This window comes from Octopus sinensis, linkage group LG6 (genome assembly GCF_006345805.1).
Source record: "Octopus sinensis linkage group LG6, ASM634580v1, whole genome shotgun sequence".
Classification (NCBI taxonomy): domain Eukaryota; kingdom Metazoa; phylum Mollusca; class Cephalopoda; order Octopoda; family Octopodidae; genus Octopus; species Octopus sinensis.
Window position 1 is genome coordinate 87,993,116 of NC_043002.1, and position 12,500 is coordinate 88,005,615.

Sequence of the window (12,500 nt, forward strand, 5' to 3'; positions counted from 1 at the left end):
TGAACGGGTAAAGTGAAGCTATAAACTTCTGCGTTTATCAATTCTCTAAAACATGCCGGTTTTATCATAAACTGATATGTTCTTCCTAGTATAAATGTATTTACTTCTTGCTCGCCTGCTTAGAGAGGACTCTAATCTCTATAAGTTTACTCTTGCTTATTTCTGTCTTCATAGCTTTGATTACACACATTCATTGTCTTTTGACTTATTTTTGTTAACTTACTACATTAAATAAATTTACTCGTTACGTTATTGCTCGGTTGCTAATGTAAAGACTCCTCTCCGCTAATCAGATATACAATGCTAGCTTCTTCTGTCTTCGTATTCCTCAATTAATTTGTCTATTAAATTTACTACTTTCCTCCAAAACTTGACAACTTCCAGTCATTTGATAGTATACAAATTTGAGAACGCTTTATTGTATTTAATTAGTAAAGTCTACGTTAATGCATCTAATGTTGCAAGCAAGAACATTTTAACCAATCAAGATACTCCTTATATAGAAGGGTGTGGGATAAAAAAAATTTCAATGTTTAAATCTAAGCATGACAAGCAAGAGTGGCAACTCTGAAATCTCAAAGGATTTGAAGTGAATCAGCTTCAAAATCCCGAATGACTACAACTAGAATGACGCATGGGCCATGAGAAAAACATAGTACAATGGGCAATATTAAATAAATCGAGATTTCTTTATTAAGCATCATAGTTATGAATGGAGTTACAGTAGAAGAGATTTCAGTCTTGTAGAGCTATTTTGAGTGTTTGAGAATTCGAAGATATCACATCAGTCTATCTTGATGCTACTGCACATGGCTCCAATGTTAACGTCTCCTCGATAGAGTGAGCGTCTTGGTTGGTTAAGATTTCTTACTTGTTGTATGGTTGAAAGTACCAACTTAGCTAATCGCTCTCCAAATTGACGACGCTTCTGTCATTTTTCTCGTCAATAGCTTGTTATATAATTATAGCTATCCTACAAAAAAATTGTTTTGCTTCTTGACAAAACAAGTGTGTATGTTAAAATTCATGCATGCTTGCCTTAAAAATTGCAAAAGATGCATTCATTGCGAATTATGAAAAGTTACTTTTTTACGACTGTATAGAGAAATATACAGAGTAGATTTCTGATTTATTCACGTTTAATCTATGAAAATAAAATAAATGCCTAATCTATAAATATATGCAATTTAAAGAAAGGAAAGTGAAAAACACGATTTTATTGAAAATTTGTGCATGCTTTATGTATTGTTCGATTTTGAACAACTTTGTTTTATACTTATATTTTGTCGTTTATATTGTTATTTTTATTTTATTTTATTCTATTTTATCAGAAATCTAGTAAATCTGCCAAAGGAAGCTTCGAACACCTGAAGACAAAAGACGCTTTGAATGATGTGAGAACACAAAATCGTAATAAATAAGCAAAAAACAATACGCAAGTATTCTTTGTAATTCTAGGATAATCTATATACAATGTTACTTTTCCTGAGTTATGAAAATGAAAGAATATCGTGTAATATTTCAACTGACATAACTGTGAAACAGGCGAAAGATTATGTGTCACCGAAATTCGGACTGAGTTCTTCTGCCTTCAAAGAACAACAGAAAGTTCTGGCCTTGAAGTTTGCTGGTTCTGAACTAAATGATTCATGGATAATTGGCGATCTGAAAATTGTACCAGGTTCCACGATAAAATTAGTTTTGAAAACGGCTAATCGTCCCTCTTTGTATGTCTACTGTCGGTACAACAATGAGACATTTTCCATTGATAATATCAACTGGATTAGTGAAATGCAAGTTTCAGAACTTCGACAAAGAATATCTGAACACACTGGGCTTCCTGTGTCCGTATCACGACTAATAAGTCCAGGGGGGCAGGAAATGTATGATTCATATCGCCTTTATGATTATAACATATTTAATGGAATGCGTGTTGTCATGGAAACGTGGGATGGTTGGAATGACTTTCTTCATTATGCTATTGCTGGTCAAACCAAATCTGTTCTATCATCCATTTCATCTGACGAGGTTATAGCAAAATTTCAACTTAAAGTCGCTTTGTATATATCTGCCCATTTTGGAAACGTAGATTTGGCTTCTTATGTAATGAAGATGGGTGTCAGATCAGATGAACCAATTGGAGAACATCCTTCAAGACAGTGGTGTTATGAACACTCTAATATCTATTGCTTGAAGGCACCTGTTCATGAAGCTTCTTATCAGGGACAGTATGTGCTCTTACGCCTTTTTGTATCACATGATATATGCTGCTTGTTGGCCAAAGACGGTTTCGGTCAAAACGCTTTAGCAATCAGTTTGCATCGGAAAATGAAACAATGTGCTTCCTTTTTACTTGCCAAGCAATGGACTAAGGTCCAAATTTCTAAAGAATTAGCGCTTCCTGTTATATTATATTCTAAAATGCTACTCTGGGCCGATCGAGCAAAAAATCAAGTTTTACTCACTAAAGGGCCAGAGAAATCATCTATCAAAATAGGTAATAAGAATAAAGGTCCACTAGTCACATTTGGTGTCTTAGTAGATGGCTATTCGCCAAGTCAAATTAATAGTAGACCTATTCCTCAAAATAAGAAATATAGTCAAAGACTCGTTAGAAGTTCTTTACATATAAATAATGAAAGATATCATCATAATATACATTCCTCGAGAGGTCGTCGAGAAAATACGTCAGAATGCTCAACAAGAAAACGAACTGCAAAACATACGATAAAATATTTGCCCACAAATGAACCCACAATCAAATCACCAAATCGTAAACGGCCTGAAAAGTCCTCTCCAACATTATCGGCTGAAAGCAATAGTAACCAAATCCAAAATCTTCATAGTAATACTCTAAAGCTCCCAAAAATTGAATTGAGTGAAAACAAAACAGACAGTGAAAGCGAACGAGTAAAATCTTGTTCGAGTGCAGAACTCAATTCAGATGGTGTTATTCCATCGATAGAAAAAAGTGACGAGACACCTACTCTACCTAAATTAAATATAGAAACAGAAAAGTTTTCCAGTGGTCTTCCAGTAAATAACAAAATTGATAAAGTTCAAAAAACTGAAAATGGTGGTAAAAACAATAAGAACGATTCTTCTTCTAAACTGTTGCCGCATCGATCTAACAAAACCCATAAATATCGCCCCTTTTTTTATTATCCAGGTAGCAGGGACAAGATTGTCCAAGAAACATTGGCAAGCTATGAAAAGTATCAAAACCTTCAACCATTACAACGTGCTGCCAAAGCTCTTAGTATTGCAGAAACATTTAAGGAGAAACCATTTCTTTTACGGTTAAAGATTGCCATGGCTCTTGATGAAGGTCCAATTAAAAGATTTCCTCTTCCAAAGTGATAAAACCAAGGCCAACAAATAATCAGAGATAACTTAAAGAGAAGTGTCACCAAAGTATATAATATCATATAAAATGTGTATTACATCCTTTGTCCTTTCACGGCAAATGCAAATCCCATGATTCGTCAATCAAGAACGGATACATAGCAAAATTAAAACAACATTGATGCTACAGCAGATAAATCTGTTATTTCCGGATGTAAAAGCAAAGTAATCTTACATTAAAATCTAATTAAGAGACTGATCGGAACAAACCCAGAATAACGAATTGTAATGGTCACGAAACAGAACTTTCCATGAAATGAGAAATCTGACAATAGAGATTAATCTTGGAAAGAAAATTATGGATAAACTTATATTCCATATAATCTGTGAAGAAAATCCTAATATACAATATTAAATATGCATCAAGATTATCAAGAATTATACATTTAATGATGTATAGAGGGAATTTGACGGAATTGATTAAACTAATTGATTGCATTTATGGAAATGTTTATTGTGGTCTTGGATCAATGCATATGAGATATTCAACTTAATTAAATGGTTCTTCTCAATACTTTAACTTAGAAACGCGCGGCGAGAAAAATGCTTAGTGGCATTTCGTCGGTTTTTATGTTCTGAGTTCAAATTCCGTCAAGATCGACTTTGCCTTTAATGCTTTTGGGGTCGATGAAATAAGTACCAGTTGAGGACTGGAGTCGATATAATCAACTTACCACCTCCCCTGAAATTGCTGGCCTTGTGCCAAAATTTGAAACCAACATTAAAACTTGTAAAACGTTGCTATGGATAAGATAACCTCATGTTTCAGCCCCTGTTTTAAACCATTTCATCTCACAAACTCCACTAAAGCTCTAGGGAAAGGAATCAACGTCACGTCTTTTGATTCCATTTTTCTTCAAAATTCCTAAACAATTTGATATCAATGCCGTTGTTTTCAATATGGACGGTACCGTAAAGTTCCAGGAGAGCCGAGAACGCTACGCAGTTTCGATCGTTATTGGAAGTTGTACCGCTTCCTTTTATGCTACTGATGTCTTTGACAAAGATATGAACATCGTATTATTCCATTCCTGTTTCCTTTAAATATGTGGAATTTTAAAACTGAATAAAAGAAAGCTATATTTATTCTTCAAAGGATATAGCTGTCATAAAACGCCTACAATTCGGATCTGAAAATTCCATTCTATGATACTCATAAAGGTCATACTCCATACACATTATTCTGAATTAATAGTCCTTAAGCTTTTTTGCTTAGTAACGTCTTTTAAATATATGTTAGAGCTAAAGCTAATGCTTCCCACCCCCAATACATGTGGAGGCACATGGCCTAGTGGTTAGAGCAGCGGACTCGCGGTCGAGGGATAGCGGGTTCGAATCTCAGACTGGGCGATGTGTGTGTTTATGAGCGAAATATCTAAGCTCCACGCGGCTCCGGCAGAAGGTAATGGCGAAACTTCTGTTGATTTTTTCGCCACAACTTTCTCTCACTCTTTCTTCCTGCATCTTGCAGCTCACCTGCGATGGACCGGCGTCCCGTATAGGTGGGGAACCTATACACCAAGAAACCGAGAAACCAGCCCTTATGAGCCAGGCATGGCTCGAGAAGGAAAAAAAAACCCAATACATTGAACAGTAGTTAATGACTTCATAATTTTAGTACTACAATGGATTATTATGAAAGATATTACCCATATAAATAAACTCATGAGTAATTTAGAAGTTAGTGATATTGATACAAATATATATTTTAGATAATGAGCATAGACAGAACTAATTACTGCGAAACAGTGTAAACTTAAAGTATTTAATCTATAAAAAAACTGTTAAGTTTGTATCATTTAACGGCTACAGTGAATCCGATTATAATTCGCTCTCTTTAAATATTGGGTTCAGTGTTTGACAAGCAAACTCTCAAGTCTTTTTTTTTTTAATATATATTTAAAATCTGTTTCACTAATAATTGCAATGCCTCATTAAATCCTCTCCCGATTAAGTATGAAGAAAAACAAACAATATATTTCTGTCAAAGCTTAAGATGCTTATTTTATATATTATACCAAAATGGTTTTATACATACTTTCTTGGGAGTGTACATGAACTTCAAAATCATTTTATAAACCTAGAATAGTTTTGAATGAGTAAGAACTGCATCGGAAAGAAAAAGTACTTTCATTTCAACAAAATCTTTAAGTCTTGTCATTATATCATCTTTCAGAATCTCGAGTTGGGAACAGTAGCACTGTCACTATTTTCTGTTATTATATGTACAATAAAAAATTGCTGAAAATCATGTCCAACTATTTTTGTAAAATGGAATTATGCTAATAAAATGATTTGTAATTTCTTTTGTTTTAATAAGATTGAAAACTGTTTTCTTGTAATTTGATCTTCATCTCAATTTCTTGGAGCTGTCAGAAAGATAAGCAATGTCAATCATTTGGATTCTTTTAGCTCAGTGCACATTTTCTCATCACACGATCCAAAAGATCATCAAATTTGAGCGCTTAAAAGTAGTGATCATAAATGCGTTGAAGGCAGATTTCTTCAGAACTTCGATATACGAGGGGCGTTCAATAAGTAATGCCCCTGACCCACTTCCCGTAGCAGTAGAGCAACGAAACTTGGCACAGTTATTAGTCTTTTTCTACATAGGAACCACTCAGAGTTACGCATTTCTCCCACCGTTTGATGCAGCTCTGGAAACCGTTTTTGTAGAAGACCCCAGTTTGGTCCTCCAACCACGACGTGACTTCAGAAATCAAGGATGCATTATCTGGGAAACGCTTTCCTTTCAAAAACAACTTCATGGCTGGGAAGAGGTGAAATCAGAGGGTGCAAGGTCAGGGGAGTAGGGGGGTTGGGGGAAGAGTTCAATGCCATACGCCTGTGCTTCTGATCTGGCGACACGCAAGTTGTGGGCCGGAGCGTTGTCCTGCAGGAGGAGGATGCCTTTGCTGATCTTGCCTCGCCTCTTGATTTTGATAGCTTCTCTTAATTTCCTCAAAAGTGAAGCATAATAGGCTCCTGTAATTGTGGTACCCTTTGCCAGGAAATCTGTCATCACTACTCCGTCCTGGTCCCAGAAGACTGTGAGCATGACTTGTCAGCGGAGGGCTGCACCCTTGCCTTCTTTGGAGGAGGTGAGTCACGGTGCTTCCACTACATTGACTGGGCTTTGGTCTCTGGATCATAGTGATGGACCCAGGTTTCATCCTGTGTAATCAGTCTTTTGAAAATTTTCGACTCATCTTCTTGGCACATCTCCAAATTCATCCTCGAGCACTGGACGCGTTCTTGCTTCTGGAAAGGTGTGAGCAACCTGGGGATCCATCTGGCAGACACCTTTTGCATATGCAAATGGTCATGAATGATAGTTTCCACAGACTCGGTACTAATCTTGACCTCGTGGGCTATTTGGCGAATAGTTATGCGTCGATCTTCCAAAATGGCAGCCTCAACTTGACGGACAGATGCCTCATCAATGGCAGAAGTGGGGCGACCAGATCTGGGAGCTGTTTCCACAGAGTTCCGACCATGTTTGAATTCACGATGCCAGCGTTTTACAAAGTCATATGATGGGGCATCATCACCATAAGTTACTTTCATTTCATCAAAAGTCTCCCGTGGTGTGCGTCCTTTCAAATGCAAAAACCGGATCACTGCTCGACACTCAACAGGCTCCATTTCACACTTGACTCAGTTCAAACACCTGTAAATCAGAAACCACAATTAGTTCAGAGCTGTAATTTGCCACTTAATCTATAGATATAAATAACTGCACATGCAAAATTTCAGCTAGATCAAACAATTGCAAGTGGGTCAGGGGCATTACTTATTGAACGTCCCTCGTATAGTAAACAACGCTTAAATTCCTGATAATTTTCATGGTAAAGTTTCTAAAAAGTACGGGTAAGTCAGCGATGGAGCTTTTATCAGATTCACTGCTTTAATAACATTATGTAAAATACTAATAGTCTACCGCTAAGATTTTTTGAGGCTAAAGTGCCGATAAATGACGTAGTGAAGCACAAAAATATTTGGAGCTTCTTCTTTGAAGAGCATAATAAATTTACGATTGTAGCTAATCATAAAAGGTGCCCTATGAGTTGCAAATACAATAAGGCTTGTGAAAGGAATATTTTATTATTAAAAATATGCACAACTACTGTACAAATTGTAAACACCTTTGGTTAGTTTACAATTTCTCGCCAATAGAAACCCTTATATAATTTCTTAACTAATATTTATATAACACGTCGGCCAACAGCAAATACTGAATATCACAAAAAAATTGTTTCATTAAGCTGTAAAGAAAAATATCTACGATTTCAAAATTAGCACGTTTTGATTTGTTTCTTCCATATAACCTTAGATATTTCACCAATTCTTGTTGATATTGAACTATTTCTTACAAGAATTGATAACAGTATATCATTTTTAACAAAGTCCATCGAAGTATTTATAACGTCACTTACAGCTGGTTAACGACAGGTTTGCAATAGTATGAGGTTTTCTAAATTTGCAAATAATTAACATTTTTCTAAGATACACCTAATCCTTTCTCGAGTTAGTTGGTCATTTTGTTTTACAATCAAATCATTAATAAATTTTAAGTACATATTTTACATCCTAAAAAAGTGTAACTTTTCTCTTTTGCTTAACCAGAATGCTGTGTTTTAAATTATCAATCATTCATGTGTTTCTTCCTTTATTTAGGAAATGTCTTTTTGTTTTTGTTTATTGTTTTTTTTTGTTTTGTTTTTGTCACAGGAGTGGCTGTGTGGTAAGTAGCTTGCTAACCAACCACATGGTTCCGGGTTCAGTCCCACTGCGTGGCGTCTTGGGCAAGTGTCTTCTGCTATAGCCCCGGGCCGACCAATGCCTTGTGAGTGGATTTGGTAGACGGAAACTATGTGTGTGTGTGTGTGCGTGTTTGTATGTCTGTGTTTGTCCCCCTAGCATTGCTTGACAACTGATGCTGGTGTGTTTACGTCCCCGTCACTTAGCGGTTCGGCAAAAGAGACCGATAGAATAAGTACTGGGCTTACAAAGAATAAGTCCCGGGGTCGATTTGCTCGACTAAAGGCGGTGCTCCAGCATGGCCGCAGTCAAATGACTGAAACAAGTAAAAGAATAAAAGAATAAAAGAATAATAAACACAGTGATAACTACTCGCTATCAATTGATGGAATATCTCCAGATTTCAAATATTTACACGATTTTTGACGCTTCCATTTTCTTTTCTTTTTTTTTTGTATGACGCTTACCACAATGTCAATATTTACATTAAAATAGGCAACGAGCGGGCAGAATCGTTAGCAGACCGGGGCAAATTGCTTAGCGGTATTTCGTCCGTCTTTACGTTGAGTTAAAATTCCGCCAAGGTCAACTCTGCCTTTCATTTTTTCGAGGTCGATAAAATAAGTACCAGCTGAGCACTGGGGTCGATGTAGTCGATTTATCCCATCCTTCAAACTTACTGGCCTTATGCCAAACTTTGAAGCCAATATTTACTGTAAAAAAAAAACAAGTTTTATATTAATGAAGGACTAATTAACTTCAATTGAATACTGTATGAAATAAATTGGAAATGCTTCATTTATATTGATTTAAATATAAATTACTATGCATGTATCATTATTCATTGTAATTTGAAATTCGAAGGCATGGCTCAAAATAATTATCGAGTTTCGATTTCTTACACAGCCATATTGAATGAAAACGTTCAATAATAAAAGTATTAACATATATCCAACCGAAAAAAACTTCCATTTCCAACGCGGCGATTATTAAGGTCTGCTAATTATGGCATTAACTTGGCAATAATGTTTGTAGTAGCTATTAAAAAAGAAGATAGTCATTGGTCGATCATTTTAATCTTCTTGAGAAAAATTATTTACTTTTAACCCGTTACAGATTTAAATATTGGGTTGCCCGGAAAGTTCATGCCGTTTTATAGTAGCTTATCTTTCAACTTATTTTAGAACATGGTTGAGTCCATAAAATAGGATTTGACTACACCTCCATTTAGAGCATAGTTTAAGCTATCTTTTCGTGGAATAAGGTTTATGTTCCAATAACCTGTGTTAATTCTGTAACCCTTTAAAATGGAAGATAAGAAAGTTCATTTTCGGCACTTGCTTTGGGAACCAGACAAAAATTGCTGCAGCTCGGCTGGGATGTGTTACCCCTCTCTCCATATTCACCAGATATTGCTCCTTCGGATTTCCACTTATTCAGGTCTCTGTAGAATAGTCTTAACGGTAAAAATTTCAATTCCTTGGATGACGTAAAAAGATACCTTGATGAATTCTTTGCCATGAAACCACCTCAATTCTGGGAAGAGAGTATTTTCAAGTTAAAGGAAAGATAGAGACGCATTGTGCAATAAAATGGTCCATATTTGGATGATTAAAAATGTAATGGCAAATATTTATTGACCTTTTTCTTTCCTTTAAAAATCGGCACGAACTTTCCGGAAAAACCAATAGTTTATTACCCACTAACTTCGTTTGTGGTTGCATTAATTTTATCTGCGAAATCAAAACTAATGTAATATATGGTTGTTGGTCAATAAAATTTTAATCCTTATTAATATTTAATTAGTTTAAATTAGCTTTTTCACTAAAAGTTTTATGGGAAAAAAACAAAACTCATTACAGTGATTTTTGATAATAGAGTGTCAGTTCCACTTTATTAAACAATACATGCAACACTTTGGTGGCCGTATTATTTATTTATTTATTTATTTATTTATTTTTGCGATTCTCTACTGAGCCTTATTTGTTTATTTTTAGAAAATGTTTGATGCAATTAAAAATTTTTGTGTTATTGATGCCATTTAAGATGAGAAGGTGCGATTGTATGAAATTATTGTTACTTAAGGTGACATCAACAACAAAACTACAACAAAAAGGACTTCAAAAGATTCTGAGCAATTTGATACACTCATGCTATACAACACAAAAAATAACTCAACAGCAACGAAAATGTAATTCAATAATTCAATGGCGCAAAAATAAATTCGGAGACAAAAATAATCATGAAAATAAACGAAAGAATACAAAAAGAGCAACATATAAATAATTAAAAACCAACAACATCATCATCAACAACAACAACAACAACACGACAAAAATAATCTTATATTGTATCAAAATATCTCCGATGACAAACAATTTAGTCGCATCACAATATCAAAAACATCTTTTCATGGTTGCAAAAAAAATAGTGATGCCAGCTGCAGTTTGACAAAATGGATGAGGCACGTTATTATCAAAGACAGCCTTCATTATAGCTAAATTATCGTTGTTAATAAATAAATACGCTTTCCGAATATATTCCGTTGTCTTCTCGTCACCCATTCTTGTTCATCTCCTCCTCAGCCTTCATAGCTCCCGGGGAGTGCTATGAAGATCCACCTAGATTGAGAAACAGTGGCTCAATAAACTTTAAATTAATACAAGGTGACGTCGAGCTTTCCCTTAATCACGTCCAACCATCTGATACGAAGTTAACCGCGAAGCCTCTTCCAGCCCGCAGCTACTGCGTCAAATGACAGTAAAGCCCTGATAGGATGATCTAGCGAGAGACGGAGGACTATGAGTGAGTTGAGCGAAGAGATGGCCCAGACCCTTCTCTCTCCACATTGGCCTCGCCGTCGTGGAGTTTGTCAGCTTCTAAATCTACCTGAGCTCCACAGTCAACAGCACTGGAGACCTGACCGCGAAGATCAACTGCAGTGGTGGTCTGGCCGCCGAAGTCATGTACCCCCTATGCATACCCCACTGGCGCCACTGCTCTATCTCCCGGAAGACGAAGCTCCGCATCTACAACTAAAATACACACGTGCTAACTAAAGGAGACTTGTTGCTCTGTCACCAAGAAATTGCGGGCAAATCTCCATCACATCACACCTTACCTTCATAAAAAAGGAGATACACTGGACAATAGTTTACAGTGTATATGAGGAAACGAGATGGTCATGCGTGGTATATATTTGATCATAGAACTGTTCAGTCAGAGCTGACCTGAGATTAATATCAGCAACAACAATTAAATTACTTACAAATGTACAAACGTTGTAACTCTTGTAAAACTGTTGAAACTCTTCCCTGCAATATATACTTACCTTAAACAAGTGTATCAGGATTTTCATCCGTGTACTATTTCTACTAGTCGCAACTAAACCACAGTTTAGTTATAGATCAGTTGTGACTGAAATGCTGCCAGTTATTAGTACACGCAATGCAGATACCCCAAAATTAAAGCAGATCTATCAGTAAATAAAATGAGGTACCAATACCTAATCTGGAAGTACCTTTATGTAAAATACAAATATCTATAATTGAAAGAAGTAAGTGTTAGATATTCAGAATAGTGGCTCGATCTTTATCCAAATCAGTGAAAGAAGCTTCCATTTAGTAATATGACCAACCAGTAAACTATAGCAGCTAATTTTCTCGACAGAATTCCCATTTAAGTAGCAGCAGCATCCTATAAGTAGCAGCAACAACATCAACAACATCTATATATAAGAGTCGATATTTGTCTTGAAGCAACGTCACCAATTGTCAGTGAATACTTTCCAGAGATTTCCCCAAATAAATCATGAAGTAATTAAAGCTGGATCTGAGGCCTCCCGGGTGTAAGAGGGAGGAGTCAAGAAAAGAAATGGTAAACATCTGACAGTTGTAATTAGTTGGTAAGCTCTCTCTTCTCACTGTTCCAAACTAATTCTCTCTCCCCTTCTCTCTCTCGCTCATACACACACACGCATACACACACAGACACATACATACGCACTCATGTACAAATACATGTACAAATACATGCACACACACGTACTCCTACACTTTCTCACTTAGACAACAATTTATAGCTAGAATACACAGTAACAGTAGTTAATAAAAAAAATCTCATTTAAAAATCATATTTTCGAATACTGTGGAAGAAGAAAAGTAAGTTATTTTTTAATTGTTTGCACTTAAGTTGCCTTATGGTTTCATCCCTATTTTTTCAGTAGAATGGGCTTAAAAATCGTTTTTGATGACGATATGACGAAGGCCAACTTTTTAGATATTACGCTTAATTTACACAGTGACTCTTACTTCCCATATCGTAAACCGTTGACC

The 12,500-nt window shown here is 35.8% G+C and overlaps 1 protein-coding gene across 3 annotated transcripts in view; it reads left to right on the top strand.

Moving 5' to 3' along the window:
* The window catches only part of LOC115213291 (protein ANKUB1-like), a 56,834-nt gene extending 52,162 nt beyond the window's left edge, over positions 1-4,672 (top strand). For all 3 annotated transcript variants that reach the window (XM_036504140.1, XM_036504141.1, XM_029782225.2), the window contains exon 2: positions 1,332-4,672. In XM_036504140.1, the coding sequence (XP_036360033.1) occupies positions 1,474-3,360 (1,887 nt within the window). In that variant the 5' untranslated portion in view covers positions 1,332-1,473 and the 3' untranslated portion in view covers positions 3,361-4,672. The remainder of the gene's footprint in view (positions 1-1,331) is intronic.
* Positions 4,673-12,500: the final 7,828 nt, after the last annotated feature.